The sequence below is a fragment of the Alternaria alternata genome (genome assembly GCF_001642055.1).
Source record: "Alternaria alternata strain SRC1lrK2f unplaced genomic scaffold CC77scaffold_1, whole genome shotgun sequence".
Classification (NCBI taxonomy): domain Eukaryota; kingdom Fungi; phylum Ascomycota; class Dothideomycetes; order Pleosporales; family Pleosporaceae; genus Alternaria; species Alternaria alternata.
The window spans coordinates 2450800-2467882 of NW_017306190.1; the positions used below are offsets into that span (position 1 = coordinate 2450800).

Below are 17083 nucleotides of genomic sequence, written 5' to 3' on the forward strand. Positions count from 1 at the left end.
CTGCGGCTCCGCATACAAAGTCATATTGTCCATCAGTAGACTTTATACCCAGAGTTCCAACGTCGACTAACCTGGGAGGCCGTCACGAGGCCTGACTGCATACGTATGCAGACTTCCGTGCGTGCGGCCTCCGGGCGTAAGGCGTCGTCCTGGAGGTACACGTACCCTGTGCACTTGCCGTAGTACACGTACTCGATGCTACCTGCGTACGTGGGGGGTGTATCCAAACCACGGTCCACGTCACCTTCCCCGGTCGTGCTGCGGTCTTTTCTGAGACCCGAGTCGCAACCCAGTGATTCATCATTGATTAACACGGAAAGTTTGATGAGCAACTGACAACGTCACTGGATGATCCTTGTGGGCAATCTTCGAGTACACATCCACTCTATGTCCACTGTGACGTTTATCTCTTGTCCAAAATTCATCCACGTGTGTGCAGGTCGTTGCTCGATGGGTCATGATAAAGACGGAATGTGGAGGTGAGGATGAAGATACTTCCGTAAGCTCCATCAGCGGACCATCCCAGACTGAATAATGAAGAAGCGGTGACGGGTAACTAGAAGGTTATCGAAGGAAAAGGCAGGTGTGGGTCGACATCGTTATCAGTTTTCCGCAGTGCGAATATCGTGGATGCCAGAAAATGACCAATGAAAGGTGGTGTTGGGAATGCGTCTGGGTGCGGACGCGTAGACGTGGGTATTTGTACTACACTCGCATGCTAGTGGTAACGTGCTTTGTCTGCAGATGCAGGTGGTGGATGTGTCTTCTCTTTACCCACCGGCGTGCGAGCAGAGTTGTATGACTTGAGGCGGCAACGGCTCAGCCCTGCGCATGAGTAGGATTGCGGGAAGATGGAACAGTTAGTTCTGGAAGATCCTATGCATGTACGGAACCCAATGATGAGGCAGGCAATGCTCTGTCGCACTCGTCGTAATCGGGTTATGACTTGCAGACGATCCCCGAGAGATACGCCACCGAGAAGCTCCGTGCCGCGCCTGCGCCTCACAGGGAGTCGAAGAGGTGGCTAACCACCAGATTCGAATGCAAATACTTGGAAAAAAGCATCCGAACTTCACGATGCTAAACGACAAGATGGTGGCGTTGTTGATAATTGTCCGCCAATTGTTGCAAATTTGATAGTCAAACGGTCGTGGTCAGTGTGACGGTGGAGTCTCGGTGTAGACGGACGCGTGGCTAGCGAAGATCAACGTCTCCACTAGTCCACCAAGGCGCGCCGCAAAGGTAACCGCAAGAGGAAGCAACGAGGGACAGGGGAGATTGGAGGCAGAACACTCGCGTTCGCGTGCAGTTGGAGAGGAATTCGCGAGACGCTCGCGAGATGAATGTACCCATTGAACTATTGGAAATGTACACGGTGGGGAGTAGCGCTATGCAGCGAAGCGCGAAGGAAGCTCATTGGCACAGCCATAACGTAATGTGGGCAGGCGCGTCATGGCGACGTGAGGGCAAGATCATCAGCAGCAGCAAAGGAGTAGTAGTTCGTCGTAGCCCATGGTAAGCGCGTGTACGTGTAGATGAAGCTGTACGCAAACTTCAACTAGCAAAGCTTGAGTAGCTTCGAGACTGGCAAAGTCTTCTTGGCACGACGCGCGAAACAGTTGACGATGGGAACGAGTGGTGATTGCGACGCTGATGCCAAGCCAAGCGATTCTAGAGGGTAAAGTGGTTCACTGAAGATTGCGCAAGCTGTAGTGCGAATCTGCCACGCTTAGCGAAGCGTCGCCTGCCCCTGCGCTGGGGGAGTGCAGAGTGGATTCGAGCAAAATGGCAGACGATGGCAGAAGCAATGCGGTGCAGGAGGCAGTCCAAGTGTACACGTGGAGAGCGACAGCGGAGGTAACGTCTGGGTGGGCAAGCGGATGACTATCAGAGGGAATGCTACACTGATCTGACTGCTGTTGCGTGGTCGCAGGGCTTTTGGGCGGGTGGTGGGCGTTGTGGAGTTCTAGACATGTGGAAGCCGCGACAGGGCCGCGTCAACCCGGCTGAATTGGGTAAGCGCGAGTCGTCGTCGTCTTGCCCCATCCCTCAATCAATTACCCTCGTCCGCACCTGTCCAACCTACGACTCCACCACCTATCGACGACCAAAACCGTGTCTTCCAGCGCTGCATAGCCGCCTGCAACGAGAGAAAGAGACCTTCGACCTCTCTTCGCGCCCACGACCAGCAGAATTCCCAGAATATCTGCCTGTGGCTATCTCGTTGCTGCGCCGCTGCCATCATCGGGCTGTGCACTGCCAATCCGCAGCCTGTCGACCACGCTATACACCTACGACGCCCCGTCACCCCGACACCAACACCTGAACACCCATCACCGCGCACAACGACATCGCGACTGCAGCTCGCACCTGCCCACGATGGAATACAACAACAGCGCCCACCGCGCTCACCAACAACAACATGTCGACACTGACAGGCTGGCTGCCGAGATGACGGAGCAGTTTCGTCACGTCCTCAGCACAAAGCGCATGAACGAACTCACATCACGATCATCGCAGTCACGCTCCTCATCGCCAGCACCCAGGGATTTCGGAACCCCCCAGCCGCCGCCATCGCAGTCTGCCCCGCCGACGTACGCTTCCATCAAGAACATTCCGCTCGTCCCTGAGGCGCCCCGTGATGCGCGATCGCTCCGCTTCAAGAACATGCTGCATTCGCTCTCCAACATGCCCGTACGATGGGAGAACCCCGGACTACTCGACGAGGCCCTTCGCGTCATCCCGCTCGAGCAGATCTACAACGAGGCCGAAGAGGAGAGCCAAATACTGCAGGCCGAGGGCGAGAGCATGGGAAAGAAGGCTGCCTGGGGCTACCAAGACTGCGTCGTCCGCGCACTCCTCCGATGGTTCAAGCGATCCTTCTTCTCTTGGGTCAACAACCCGCCGTGCTCGCGATGCTACTCACCAACCGTTGCCGTTGGCATCACACCACCACTCCCTGACGAACAAGCCCGCGGCGCCAACCAGGTCGAGGCTTACCAATGCTCGCACGAGGGCTGCAAGAACTACGAGCGCTTCCCACGATACAACGACGCATTCGTCCTTTTGCAAACCCGCAAAGGTCGATGCGGCGAGTGGGCCAATTGCTTCAGCATGCTCTGCCGCGCTGTCGGGTCAAGAGTACGCTGGGTGTGGAACGCAGAGGACCACGTCTGGACCGAAGTCTACTCTGTGCACCGCAAGCGATGGGTCCATGTCGACGCCTGTGAAGAGGCATGGGACAAGCCCCGGTTATACACTGATGGTACGTTGCTTCCTGCATATCCATCTCCTTCATCTACTAACAGAGTTTTCAGGCTGGGGCAAGAAGCTCTCATACTGCATCGCCTTCTCGGCTGATGGCGCCATGGACGTCACTCGCCGATACGTCCGCGACGCTAAGCACGCTGCTGAGCGCAACCGCGCACCAGAGGCAGTCCTCCTTCACATCATGGACGAGATCCGAGCAACACGACGCGCCAACATGTCCAAGCAGGACAAGTTCCGCCTGCAAGGTGAAGACATCCGCGAAGCCAAGGAGCTCCGTGCCAGCGTCATTTCATCAATTGCACACGCCGTCAGCAAACTCAGGCCTGAGGACATCATCAATGCCCAGGTCACTCGCCGCCTAGACCCAGATGCCCAAAAGGCATTGGAGGGTCGTATGAGCGGCAACGCTCAATGGATACGAGCACGCGGCGAGGGTGGCCAGCAACAGAATCAGCAAGACCCCCGAAACCAGCATCCGCGTTGAACTCATCGGCGACCCCCACCTTTCATTCATCACACCTGGTATCTTTCCATCGCGCCATGCCTACAACGTAAGCCGAGTCCAGCGACAGTGCACTGCACCTAGCTCTCGAGCATGTAGAGTTCGATAGAAGCCGAGATACCCATCCGACATGGCCCCGCGACATTCGTTACGCGGACGACACTCCCGCCTGTACAAACATAGAGCCTGGGATTCATCGTCATTTCGATTCATTTGCGCTGGCGTTCCAGGCGCAACATCCAAGAGACATATGCGATAAACTCTAATGTCTGCACCTACCTCATCAGAGGCTTTTCCTATTACTTTGGCATCACTTTGGCGACCGATTTTCGTTGCTTCACTGCATTCTTCACTTCGACTTCTTTGTGTGCACGCGGGGGTTTGCGGCACTGTTTATACCATTTTGCCATTTTGGTTTACGATTTGCGATATCTCCTATGTCTTTTCTGTATGTTTACGAGCATTTTGGCACTTTGTACGCACGACGTATGAGGTTTCACGTTTCAGTCATCCGTCGCAATACTGCTGGCACTTTCAGAGAAGGATGTGCTGTACACGGGCGGTGTGGGGATCCGTGGCATAGAGACTGTTGTGGTGGTGTGTAAGAGGGGTTGACGCGCGTCCATGGCGCCCAAGATACAGGGCTTGCTGCATGGTTTAGTGCAATAGGATGCAAGATAGAAATCCAGAGCCAAGATTGGCGATGTTTCTGCAAACCACATGCACTGTTTCCACCCATTTTCCACCTCAACAAGTTGCGTGATTGCCCGACTAGGGTGAAAGCTGATCAAAGTCAGTAGGTGAAAGATTTGCGGGGACGCGCGTTAAGAGTACGCAGGCTGGGCTTAGTGCAGACGCGGCAACCGCAGTCGATACGCTGCCAACACACGACGACAATGCTCAATGGCTATAAAACAAGGTGCTTCGAGTCTTTGAAGCAAGAGATAGAGCATGCGCCTTGTAAAGCCTATGAAAATGACGTTGTTGGAGTATTACAGCGAGCTTCTCTCGATCACGTTTGCTTCCTGCACCTGGTCAGGAACACGGGAAAGAGATCTCCAGGGTCCACCCATCAACGTTGAAACATGCCCTTTTCAAACGTCCGTCAAACAAGATGAAGAAATCATGATGCAAGCAAAGCAAACGTCATATATAGTGATAACTAGTTTCATCTGTATCATTCTGTTCGCACATGAGGATGAACGGTATTATGAATCAGCTACGCAGGTGAGATCAGCATCGTCAGGCGGGCCGTTCGTTTCTCCAGCTCTTGCCTAAACAAGTTAGCAGGCGCTGCTGCGCACAAGAGTCTAAAAATAACCCGTTCTCTGATATGTGATGACAGTCAGGCCGCTTTTTGCCAAGCAAAACTTGAGTTTGCTGACGAGGAACCATGAGGCTCTGCAACTGTGCCTCAACTCTGAAAAGTTTTGACTGTTCTAATGTGGACGCACTGATTCAAGAGTCTTAGCGCAAAGCGCGGAAGAACGACGGCAGTACCTCGCACAATTACCAGACACCACTGCCTTGGGAGCAGTCTAGGCTGGAGACGTGTCGGGTGGGGTTGTGCCGGGCTGACGGTATCCTTGAGGGCTGAAACGCCTATATGAGGGTTCGTACTGTGAATAATTGTGTATATGCTTGGGTCAATCTTGGAGATGGGTGAGATAAGAACGAGATGATGAAAGATCGCGATAAACACGTTACTATGGTGCTTGTAGAAGTAGTACTCAGATGGCATTGCATGTCCTCAAGACCGATATACCACCGCACTCAGGCCCAGCAACGCGCACACTTGTCGGCAGTGCTTCTGCGCATGCTAACAGCACACACGCCCTTATCCTACACAGCATAGTTGTGTCAGTCAGCACTCTTAGTGTCTTAGCTCATCAAAATCCACAAACGTCGCAAGCCCGCTGAGGCTGGTGAAGGCTAACCCAGGATCCGCCACTTGGATCCCGCCGCGCACAGACCGCCAGACCCCCAGCTGTGTGGCCGCTCAGCCCCCTTCGCCTGGGCACATTGCCTTGCGCATTTCAGCTGCCGTGTTTGAGGCAGTTTGCAGTTTGTACAAAAGCTCGTGGCGATCCGCACACTGTCATACATTTATCGTTCTGTCGTTTGACGTATAACCTGGTTCACCGACTCATATCCACGGGCGACCCAACCACCGCGGATTCACGATCGCTACTTCCCGTCTGTCAATTGACGCTGCTTCCTGAGTGACATCAGTCAGCCTTGCTTGGCTTACCACAACACCCACTCCCACCACCACAACAACAACACCAACAACCGCAAATATGGGCAAAGTCGGGCGCTTCGCGTGTATCCTCACGCCTATGTGCCTTACCCTCGCATCTTTAATATGCTTCGTCATTGTTATGCTAGGTCAAACGCCATGGTCGGGCAATAAAGCACCAGCAACAGCCTTGGGGCGCGATCTGTACTTCTTCAAGGTATGCCTCACCACAACTCTACAAGCCTGCTTATCTAACATGCACGGTACAGGCGAATACTGGAAATATTACAGCCGACCCTGACACCATCGCCGACAAGATCCCCGAAGGCATCACACCAGACGCCGCAAAAGAGTTCCTTGCCGCTCTAAACGGCAAGCTCTCCTCGAAAGAACTCAAGGACTTCTACCAGGTCGGCCTCTTCTCCTACTGCGAGGGCGACAAGGATGCCGAGTCTGGCGAAGAAAAAATCACATACTGCTCTGCGCGCAAGTTTCAGTTCCACTTCGATCCCCTGGCTATCTGGCAGATGAACAACACCAACATCCAGGAAGTTCTTGGCGACAAATATGACAGTGGTATGAACGCATACAAGAAGGCTGCTGGCTGGATGAACTGGGCTTTTGTTATCACCCTGGTTCTTACTGCTGTGGAGTTTGTGGTGGGCTTCTTTGCCATCTTTTCGAGATGGGGTAGCCTTGTTACCACTGTTATCTCTACCGTGAGTCTTTCCTCTCTTTCCTCCTAGCCAATCCCACTCTAACACCACACAGGCACAAACCATCTTCGCCATCCTCGCCGCCGCAACCGCAACAGCAATCTACGGCACCATCACCGGTGTCTTCAAGACCGTCCTCGAACCCTACAACATCGGTTCCTCCATGAGCAGCCAGATGCTCTCCGTCCTCTGGCTCGCCGTCGCCTTCTCCATTGGCTCCGGCTTCTTCTGGCTCATCAGCGTGTGCTGCTGCAGTGGAAAGAGCGGCCATAAGAAGATGGTCGTCGAGAAGACCCCTTACACATACGAGAGAGTTGCCAGTCCGGCATTTGGCCAGAGCGGGCACCAGATGTCAAGCTGGCCCAAGAGCCAGCAGGACCCGCCCAAGATGGGACAGCCGACGGCTTATGAGCCATTTAGGTCGCGCGTCTAAGTCTGAGGACAAAGGCACTGCGTGGATTGAGACGTCTTGGAACGTATCGTGGAAGTAAGAACGCGCGAGTTCTTTAATGACATGTACGACCATTTTTGCGGGAATTTACCTGGGTACTATATATACCCCAACGGCGTTTGTTTTTATAGCATCGTTATGGATTCGGCCCTCTGTGGCTTGAGGGCGTTTGGATAGCTTTGCACATATCGATATGAATCAACATCAATCATTCAAACCCACGTTTTTCATACAGCATATCCAATGGCTTGCAGCTACCCTTTATCCCTTGTTCTCCAATCGCGTTACAACAACAGAAATAACAATCGTACAGACAGCTATCATGTACGCAGAGACACCAAACCCGCCTTGTAGATCAAATTGGAACTTCCACCACAGAACGCCAAAGAGTAAGCTTGCTAGGAAAAAGATGACCAGGATAAGTAAAGAGATGATCTCACGATCCCAGCCCTCCAAGAAGTAAATACCCCATCCTTCCGCTGGCTGGCCTTTCTGCCCCTGGAGAACGCCACAGGTACGTTTTGGTAGTTGATTGAGAATCCAATCATCCTCCTCATGGACATCGGTGGCGCATGTAAATAGACTCGCCAGGTACTCTGGTGGAATAGGAGGATGGGTTTTGGGTGGACTTGGGGAGTACTCGTACTCCACACCGACCTTGTTAGGAGGTGGAGTGCACTCGCAGTATTTCCAGTTCGCAGGGTCGGCAATGCAGTACAAATGGTGCTGTACGTCTACACTACCGCCCATTGGGAGGCGGAACTTTACGAAAACGATTCTTTGCACAGTTTTGAGCCGCGCGATGTTGAGGAAGCGGCCGCGGTGAGTGGCGTACTGTCGCTGGAGGAAGCGCAACAGTGTCCGATCTGTAGTGATTTCATCGACACGGTCTTGCTTGACAATCTTGCGTCGTCGATTGCGGTGCATGCACATTGAGAGATGAAGCACTTTCTTTGTGGTAGACGGGTTGGTAGAAGTTGAGCAAGAGGTTGTTGCGTATGGTGAGTTGTGCTGTGGTAGACATGACGGCGATGACTTCGAAGATCCTCCGAATGCAGTCCCTACTTTGGTGATTGCGTTTCGAAGCCATCGATCAGGGCGTGGGACAATATACTGCTGATTTCCAGATTGGCGGTTGTGCGGTGCTGCGTGTACTTTGACGCCAGAAGAACGCTGCATGCGGTCTACTAGCTCAGCTATACCGCCTTCGCGAAGCTCCATTATGTCGCTGTATATGGAGTCACCACAATTCTACGCAGTGGTTAGTGGTGCATCTTATGTCGTAAAAAATGCATTCTGGGCGGGAAAAACTTACACATCGCCAGCGTAGGCGAGTCTTGTTTTGGTCCAATGCTGGCTCAAGAAGCCCCATGTTCACTAACAGATGGTCCCTAGTAAAGAGCAAAGTATCCAGATTCAGATGGAAACCGGTAGCAATAAGAAAGAGTGCAAATATTTCGCTGCAAGACATGCTCAAGGCTTGACTGACATCTCTGAACCATTCGTGCCAGGTCGACATCGTCTTTGACTGAGCCGGCAACCTCAGGACGTCATGCTTGACAATACCTTCGTCGTCGCAACCCAACGCCTCCTTTGTCACCGTTTCAGTTCGATCCGCTTGTGCCAGATTAGGTATTACAAATGCTTGTAATTGATTGCGAAAGGTTTTGAATGCTTCGCTCTCAACTAAGAACTGTCGAAAGGTCACCAAATCCTCGAAAGCGTCTTCATTGACCGGATGTGAATCAGCGCCATCGTCCTCCTCGTCAGAACTTTCGTTGTTGCGTTCGCTGGGAGACGACTCCGTGCTTACACGGACGATTTGCAATTTCTCAATGACAGATTTTGCTAGAGAAGCCGATTTTGCGCGCACAAGCCGCGATGCTAGATGCTCTAGTCTCTCTGTCGCTTCACCTTCTAAGAGGCCTGCGTATGCTCGAAATAGTCGGCGTAAGTTCCTCTCAAGCCTTTCGGGTCCGATATTCTGGGCTTCTATAGCGCGCTTATACAGCGACAACAGTGCTTCGTCTTCGTAGAAGATAGAGAGTAACACCTTCGTAGCTGTTGCAATTTGAACTGCGGAATAGCCGCTGCCTTTTGATATATCGGATGCCGATGATGCTAAAGACGTCACCGAAAAGATCGAGGCAACCGATGCTGCGTAAGAAGACGGCCCTGACGCGCTGTCATTGTAGTCCCACTCAAGATTCTCAAAAGTACTTTCATTCACAAGTGTCATCTTCAACCAGCTTTCGATGGGGTGAGTGGGAAAAGGCCGAGCTTGTTCAAACTCTTCAAGCACATTCCTTGTAGTTCCTTCATCTCTTATCCCTCTTGCTTCATCGTCTGAGGTGTCGTCCTCCCCAGAAATCTCGGATCGCATCTCGTTGAAGATAGTCGTTGTATCCTCCGGACCCCATGGCAAATCGTCTCCCGGTGTGAAGTCCTCGGGGTCAAGAGGTGCCTTCATTATTCGCATGAAGTTCTGATCCTCAAGAATCATACCTACTGTCTGTTTAAATGTCTGATTGAGGTCTTGAGCCTCGGCGGCTTCAGCGACCTCTCTAGCTTCACCTTCCAGTTGCTCCTTCTCTTCACGCTCCTTCTTTTCTTTAACCTCTCGCTTATGCATCTCCGTCGTTATCCAATTCTTCCCCTTCTTCCTATTGTTAAAACCAGGCCCTAAGCTGCCCCATCCAGAACTTGCCTCAGCTTCGCTGTCTCTTTCCGCGACGCATCGCCTGCCCTTGTTGGACTTGTGATGTGCGCGAAGTACATCGAGTCTTGCAAAATTGACTCCGCAGCCCCAACTTCGGCCATTTGGAAGTACGCCGCCACATGTGACTACGCGTTCCGGGTCGTGAAGTCTCATATGGCGAGCTTCTTCGCCTTCTGCGGCCGTACTTGCTGCTTCAGGTTCTTTAGCAGCACCCTCAGCTCCTTCTGCCGCAATACTTTCCTCTTCTTCACGCTGAATGCGTTCCTGTTCTAGGCGTCCCTCTTCTTCCTTACGCTTAGGACGCTCCATCTCTGCTTGTTCAGCAGCTTCCTTCGCTGAACGCTCTTCCACCTCTCCCTTCTCACGGTCTCTCTTCTCCACCTCATAGGCGTCCTCACGGCCCTCCCGGATTTCTTTCGTACGATCGGCCAGCTTTTGTATCTCCTCCTTAGTCAAGACACGCAAAACTATCACGCAATCCACGCGCTCTTCGAAACGCTCCTTAGCTTCCTCCAAAGCTTCAGGGTTAACTAGGCAACGATCAATTCTTGTCCAGCGAGCTCCGACAGGAATGTCTTTGCCCTTTAGAGCGTCCTTGAGTGGTGCAACTCCCTCGCGGATAGGCTCAGGTTCCTCAGGGAACTTCTTAGTAGGCTTGCGAAGGATTCCCTTGACAGGCGCAACGAGTTTTCCAGGAAGGTCATTATGGAATTCTTCAGCCTCAGTCTGTGTATGTTCCATGTCCGTTACCGAACTATCCTGTTTTGTCTTCGCCTGCTTTGATGCATTATCTGTCGCAAGGCTGGGCGAGCTGATCTTCACACGGTGAGTATTGGGGCCGTTCGCTGGCTTGACCTTGAAGGCTGAGAGGTTCGGTTTCTTCTCAATCCTATCGTCCTGAAAATCTCGTACTATTCGGCTCTCGCGTCTACTACGGTGGCTGCGTACACTGCCTTCGTTCATCTCCCCTGCTTGTCTCCGCGTGACCAATACCTTCCTGTCACTTGCATTGCTGCCTTTTTCGCTGCCACCGTCAGGGTTTCCGCTAATGACGAGTTCTGCCATGCCGTCCTCGCCTGGGATGAGTCGCATGGTGCGACCCTCCATGTCGCCGTTGAACTGCAGGCTGAGTGGGGCATTCGCGTCTACTCTGAGGCGAATCTCGTTGTTGCCGTTGCTGGTGACGGCCGTGTGCCTGTCGCTTCCGGAGGAGCCATAATGAGAGGGAATTGACGGTACCCTAGAAGCTCTCTTTGCGGCACTATGGATGTGGTCGATCAACGGAGCATCAGTACCGCGTTGGTTGTTGATGTATTCCAACGCTTTCATCTCATCTCGCCTGGCCTTCGGTGGAGCACGCTCTTTGACCTTGCGACCTTCCGCATCAGTGGGACGGCGGCGGCGAGGAGGAGCTGGAGCTTCGGGGATGGGAGCCTCGACTTCGGACTCATACTCGTCGCTACTATCGAACGCGGCGGGAGCTGATCGACGCCGCTCAGCCTTAGTGCTGTCGTGCACATAGACCTGACCACCTCTGGCGGAATATTCGGTTTGAATTTCACGCGGTGGCGTTGACACAGAGTGTGGTAAGTTAGGGTTTCTCTGAACATATTCCCCTGGTGTTTCAGGAGGTTGATTGTGGATTGATATGATCGTATCGCAAGGTTGCTGGGACTCGTTCTTGGACTCGAGTTGGGGCTTCGCAGAGCGATCTACTTCGACCTCCAACGGTCTTGGATCTGATGTGCGCAACATATCACTCCAAGGCGGCGTGAGGGAGGGGGGATGTAAAACCGGGTTAGCATCGGCCACGTCGTCATGAATCTTGAGATGGTTCACTTCTTTCCAAAGGTCCTCTTCCAGCACAGCATTAATCTGAAGAGCCTGCTTGCGCGCTATTTTGCGTGTAGTGATGCGCTCCGTCTTGTCCGACAAATCTCGTGGCGCCGTCCCAGCATCGTCGACAAGCGTCTCGTATCCGATCTCATGTGGTGAAACGAATGCGGGTAGAAGTTTTGGAGACGTCTTCGCAGAATGTACATTATCATCGAAGTTCTCGAGAGGGGTTGAACTACGATTGCTATTATTGAATACGTCAGGAAGAGTTGGTTGAGGAGACCGAGGGCCGACGATGCGAATAGGGGTAGGCATGTCGGTAAGTGAGTTGATGGAGATATTCCGTTTGTGCTTGTGCGGGACTTGCATAGGAGTGGGATTTGAAGATAGTTCCTCATCATCAGAATCATCATTCAACGCCTGTTCACTTGGTTGTTGAGTAATGTCTGGTCTGTTTCGATCCATCTCCCGGATGAGTATCGAGAAAGCTAAGTTGAGAGCAGAGAAAATCTGTAGGAGATTGTGTTGGTGAAGGAACCAACCTCGAAGACGTGGTTTAGGTCGCTGTCGACCAGGCTGACGCTCGATGTGTCAATCTACGCGCCTGCCTCGCAACCCCGCCCCACGACCTCCAGCACGAATCAGCCTCGCGTGCGCCACCACATACTCGGCTTCTGATAACATCGATTAATGCTTGGGATTGGGTTGATTAGACTGGATAGAGCGATCTGCGATGAGGCTGTGCAATTGCTGGAGTCACAGAAGTCAGGATAATGCAAGCCAACTGCAAAGGCTGGGACCTCTGTAACACGGCTGTGAACACCTTGGTGCTTGGATACGTAATGGAGAAAATACTTGACAGAATGCTGATCGATTGTCAAGAACAGCGCATGATGCGCATTGTTGTGTTGGTTTATTGGAGAAGACGCGGCGTCTTTATTGAGGCTGTATCGTGAGCCGGGCGGTCCATTGACAACTCACATGTGGCTTGAATATTGCCTGTTACTACAACTTGTGATATCGAGAGTGATAATAGAGAGAAGATGGAAGAGAGAGCACAGCGGGGGACGGCGCTGCAGCTGGCGGCTGTGCGGGAGGCTCACGTGGCGCCCAATTGCAGAAACAAGCAATGCGCGGATTCGCTCAGTACCATTGCACCCACACTTAAGACTTCCACCGTCTAGAAAAAGTGAGCTTTCCGCCGCCAATAGCGAGAAGTCGTAAAACTGATCTATTCAGAGGGCCAATGTCCACCAGGTGTTAAAGCCGAGAGTTGCCAAGGCGCTAGTCTCTAAGCGATATCACTGCGTACAACCATCGTCATCAATAAGCGCCCCATGAATAGCTCTACTTACGGTAACTAGGTCGTCACTTCGAGAGCAAGCATAACAGTGTTGTCTACCTCGCAGCGTTCATGCATGTGTGAGTCTGCGATAAGACATCCCGGTGCTTATACCATCCAGGCCGGATCTGGCTTTCCAACGAATAGGATAAGCTGCAGACAGCCACCTCCAATGGCGACATTGGACAGTTCAGCCTTTTTTTTGGTCAGCCGCACTGAACCTGGATTTTGGTACACACGGGAACGACTTACAAATATCGGAGACTTTATATGGCTTCGGACGAAACTTTACGAACATTTCAATCGAAAGGTCATCGTCAACGTCTCCGCACTGACACCTTACCAAACATGCTTCGGTGGTCTCTTAGATGCTGATCACGCCTTCGTGTTGCTTTTTGACAAGCATCGCGGCCGGAGGGGTATCATCTTCGGGTAATGCATTGGCTTACATGGCTTGCACTACACCGATCCCATGTACCAAGCAAACATATCTCGGACCTCTCCGCGCGGTCGTCCGCTTAGATGAGACCCTGCTATCTACTTACCTTACACATGTCGCAATCATTGGTTGATGAATCATTAGATCTTACCTCCGATCACGTTTTATGTCCGCTTACTCCGCTAAAACCACACGCACCTTCGTTGAACTACTGTCAGAAGAGAAGTCGACGAGTCGCAACACTGCGAAAATCGGGTCGAGCAAGGACTCCCTGACTTCTGTCCTATAGCCTGCCGGTACGTGGTGGAGGGTAAGACTTACCCATGTAGATTGTGACTGCTTCAGGAGCTATCGGAGACATATACGAACAGTACGGCATATCCGTCTCTGACTCCGCTGACATATTGTGGGACTTTGTTATTCTCTTCTGCCAAGAGCCATGCCTTCATGATGTGCAAGAGAGTCTGACAAACTTCCGTGCTGGGCATGTAAGACATGGAGTTAATGTGGTAGCCGGAGTGGAGGATATAAGCCTACAGAACAGGCTCTCTGTGCCAGTACAACATCACCACGTTTCAACCTTTTGTCCTAGAAGCACGCTTACCTTGACGGCTTCTCAACTTACCCTCACCTGCCACTCCTGAGTTGCTACTACTAGCTATATACATACTTCCTTGGCCCCCCCTACTATTTCCTTCCAATTGCACAGCCTCTACAATAACATCGCCAAAATGTCATACCTGTTCAAACATTCTAGCGTTGGGACCTTAGCACATTACATTAAGCATCGCAAATTCGACTATACCCGCACAACAGCAAAGCCGATATCTGCTTCATCATCGACCGACGACCTCCCCTTCCCAAAAGAAGATGTTATCACAGACGCAGCTGTTGGAGCAGAGCTTAAGCAGCACCAGACTACACTTGTCGATTGGAATGGTCCAAGCGATCCAAGCAATCCTCAGAATTGGCCTCAATCCCACAAGATACTTGTGACAGTCTTGCTCTGCGTCTACACCTTCGCCGTGTACGTCGGCTCCTCGATATACACTTCCTCACAACAAGCTGTCATGGACAAGTTTGATGTCAGCCACGTCGCTGCCTCACTGGGTATCGCGCTCTACGTGCTGGGTTACGGTATCGGATGCCTGCTCTTCTCACCACTATCTGAAGTACCGGCTATAGGCAGAAACCCTCCGTATGCGATATCTGGTTTCTTCTTCATCATTTTGTGCATACCAACCGCGCTGGTGGACAACTTCGCTGGTCTGATGGTACTGCGCTTCCTCTTGGGATGTAAGCAAGACCCCTTCTCGATTTGCTTGTGAGATACATACTGACTTTCCACTTTCACATTTAGTTATGGCGTCGCCCTGTCTTGCAACCGCTGGTGCGTCTCTCGGCGACATCTGGACCATGGCGGAGTTCCCATTCGCTGTCGCCCTTTGGGCTGCCGTCGCAACCTTGGGACCTGCGCTCGGCCCGACTCTATCTTCATATGCCGTCAAGGACTTGGGCTGGCGCTTCTCGAGCTGGGAGCTGCTTATTATTGCCGGTCCCGTATACCTCGCCATACTCTTGGTTTTGCCAGAGAGCTCAGGACCCACCATCCTGTACTACAAAGCAAAGCGCATGCGAGAGGATACCGGAAACCAAGAGTTGATGTCGGCCTCGGAGCGAAAGCAGAGGGATATGAAAGTCAGTAGCTTGCTGTTCGACGCGCTTGTCAAGCCTTGGGAGATTAACGCCCTGGATCCTGCTATCTTGTTCACCACGGTGTACATGGGTTTATGCTATGGCATCTACTACTCATTCTTCGAGGTAAGTACCCATCTTGGTCAGATTATAGACAACACTGCTGACATGTACATCTTAGTCTTTACCTCTCGTTTATCCCGTCTACTACGGCTTCAATGCCGAGTCCACAGGCCTCATCTTCCTCTGCATCCTTCCAGCCTGTCTTTCCGCCTTTGCCGCGCATGTGCTGTACCTCAAATACCGCGTTTTCCCACGCCTCATGAATGGGACGTTTGGCGAACTCGAGAACCATCTATGGCCCGGTATGGTCGCCAGTCCCGTCATTGCAGTGGGCCTGTTCATCTTCGCATGGGCGTCCAGACCCTCGGTCCATTGGATGGTGCCTACCATTGGCCTCAGTCTTACATGTTTTGGCATCTACTTCATCGCTCAGAGTGTCCTGCTCTACATTCCCAACATTTACCCGACATACGCAGCCAGTATCTTCAGCGCCAATAGTCTGAGCAGAAGCGCGTTTGCATTTGCGGCGATCCTATTCGCAAGGCCCATGTTCCAGGGTATTGGGATCGATGGTGGTGTGAGTTTGCTGGCAGGCTGCATGGTGCTGTGCTCGCTGGGCATCTTTGCACTCTACAGGTTTGGCAAGACGTTGCGACAGCGGAGTCGCTTCGCTGTTGTCTGATGATAGAGATGTAATAAGTGTAGGGCTATCGGTTGCTGCCCAGTGGAGAACGTGAGGTTTTACTGTATGAATTAAGAGAGCGTGTTCAGAGAAACGAGTTTTCTAATACCCAATGAGTAACAATAGACATATGCGAATTTAATATCACTGAGTCCATTGCTATAGTTTCTCCAAAGGCAACGTGAAGTCTGCTTAAGCTCGCAAAGAGTTTGCCGCGCAGTCGTATTTGATAAGGATCGGCGAACGCCAGCTCACGATTTGCGCCAGCACCCGCCGCGGGTCTGCAAATCACCTCCAGGGCTCGTACCGATTGCGCAACTCACCTCAGTCCCTGGATTGCTCGCAGCACGTATCATTTTAGTAAAAAAATCTCCAAGACAGGCTTCAGCGCAGTATGTTCGTATTCTAACTCCAGCCTACTCGCCAGGCAGTCTGCGGAAGTGTGCTCGCCTCGAGGTCGCATCCTCACAAGATCTGCATACTCATGATAACGGGCTTCGGCGCTGCAGATGAGTCAGAGCACGACCAGTCTCTGCCTTACAACTCATGTTGCTCTGCGCTTTCGATAGCTCCCGTCATCCTCAAACCACGGGTCCCATAGCAGCGCGTGTGCTAGCTTCCTGGACGTGTCGTTTTCGCGAATTCGATGGATAGCGTTTGTCGCGGACCTCCCGCAGGAAAAACTGGTCCGAGGCTAGACCCACCACATGTCTCCACCAAGAATAACCTATCGTCAGTCTTGGCTCATCAGACGGAGAAGAAACATCAGGCGGATAAGATGATATTTGAAGGGATCGCCCGAAACAACAAGGCTAGAGCGCTCGAGAATATCTCGTATTTGTATAATCTGTTGCCCGCACCAGGAGCAAGGGCGGGCGGGCGGGGGAAGAAAGAGACCCTCGTTGAAGGATGCCATTCTGACAGGGCTGAAAGTGCCTGTCCCAAAACGGCATGGTTAACGCTCGGTGCCCCTGACTTAACCATCGCTTGAGCCGTAGCCGACGCCTCTTCAATCACAACCAACACCAGTTTACTCGGACTCGTTCCCCCATTGGGATGAAACCACTGCACCCAAGCCGCCATGAGAAGATTCCTGCAGGCAGCCACCCAAAGACCCGGTGTTTACATT

At 52.3% G+C, this 17083-nt stretch overlaps 4 protein-coding genes across 4 annotated transcripts; 3 read left to right on the forward strand and 1 right to left on the reverse strand.

The window, feature by feature from the left end:
- Nucleotides 1–2379: 2379 nt before the first annotated feature.
- On the forward strand, nt 2380–3754 carry CC77DRAFT_1004556 (hypothetical protein; the record flags this gene model as incomplete). The annotated part of the gene is made up of 2 exons (XM_018523274.1): nt 2380–3265; nt 3318–3754. 2 exons carry the CDS (start codon nt 2380–2382, stop codon nt 3752–3754), a joined length of 1323 nt encoding a protein of 440 aa, XP_018392052.1.
- A 2318-nt stretch (nt 3755–6072) lies between these two features.
- Nucleotides 6073–7160, forward strand: CC77DRAFT_1004557 (integral membrane protein; the record flags this gene model as incomplete). The annotated part of the gene is made up of 3 exons (XM_018523275.1): nt 6073–6228; nt 6281–6730; nt 6783–7160. The coding sequence occupies 3 exons, from the start codon at nt 6073–6075 to the stop codon at nt 7158–7160; spliced, it is 984 nt and encodes a 327-aa protein (XP_018392053.1).
- A 279-nt stretch (nt 7161–7439) lies between these two features.
- Nucleotides 7440–12048, reverse strand: CC77DRAFT_1056692 (hypothetical protein; the record flags this gene model as incomplete). The annotated part of the gene is made up of 2 exons (XM_018527931.1): nt 7440–8429; nt 8494–12048. 2 exons carry the CDS (start codon nt 12046–12048, stop codon nt 7440–7442), a joined length of 4545 nt encoding a protein of 1514 aa, XP_018392054.1.
- Nucleotides 12049–13878: 1830 nt separating this feature from the next.
- On the forward strand, nt 13879–16277 carry CC77DRAFT_61700 (benomyl/methotrexate resistance protein). Its single transcript, XM_018532460.1, has 3 exons — nt 13879–14810; nt 14875–15335; nt 15391–16277. Exons 1-3 carry the CDS (start codon nt 14246–14248, stop codon nt 15952–15954), a joined length of 1590 nt encoding a protein of 529 aa, XP_018392055.1. The 5' UTR covers nt 13879–14245; the 3' UTR covers nt 15955–16277.
- Nucleotides 16278–17083: the final 806 nt, after the last annotated feature.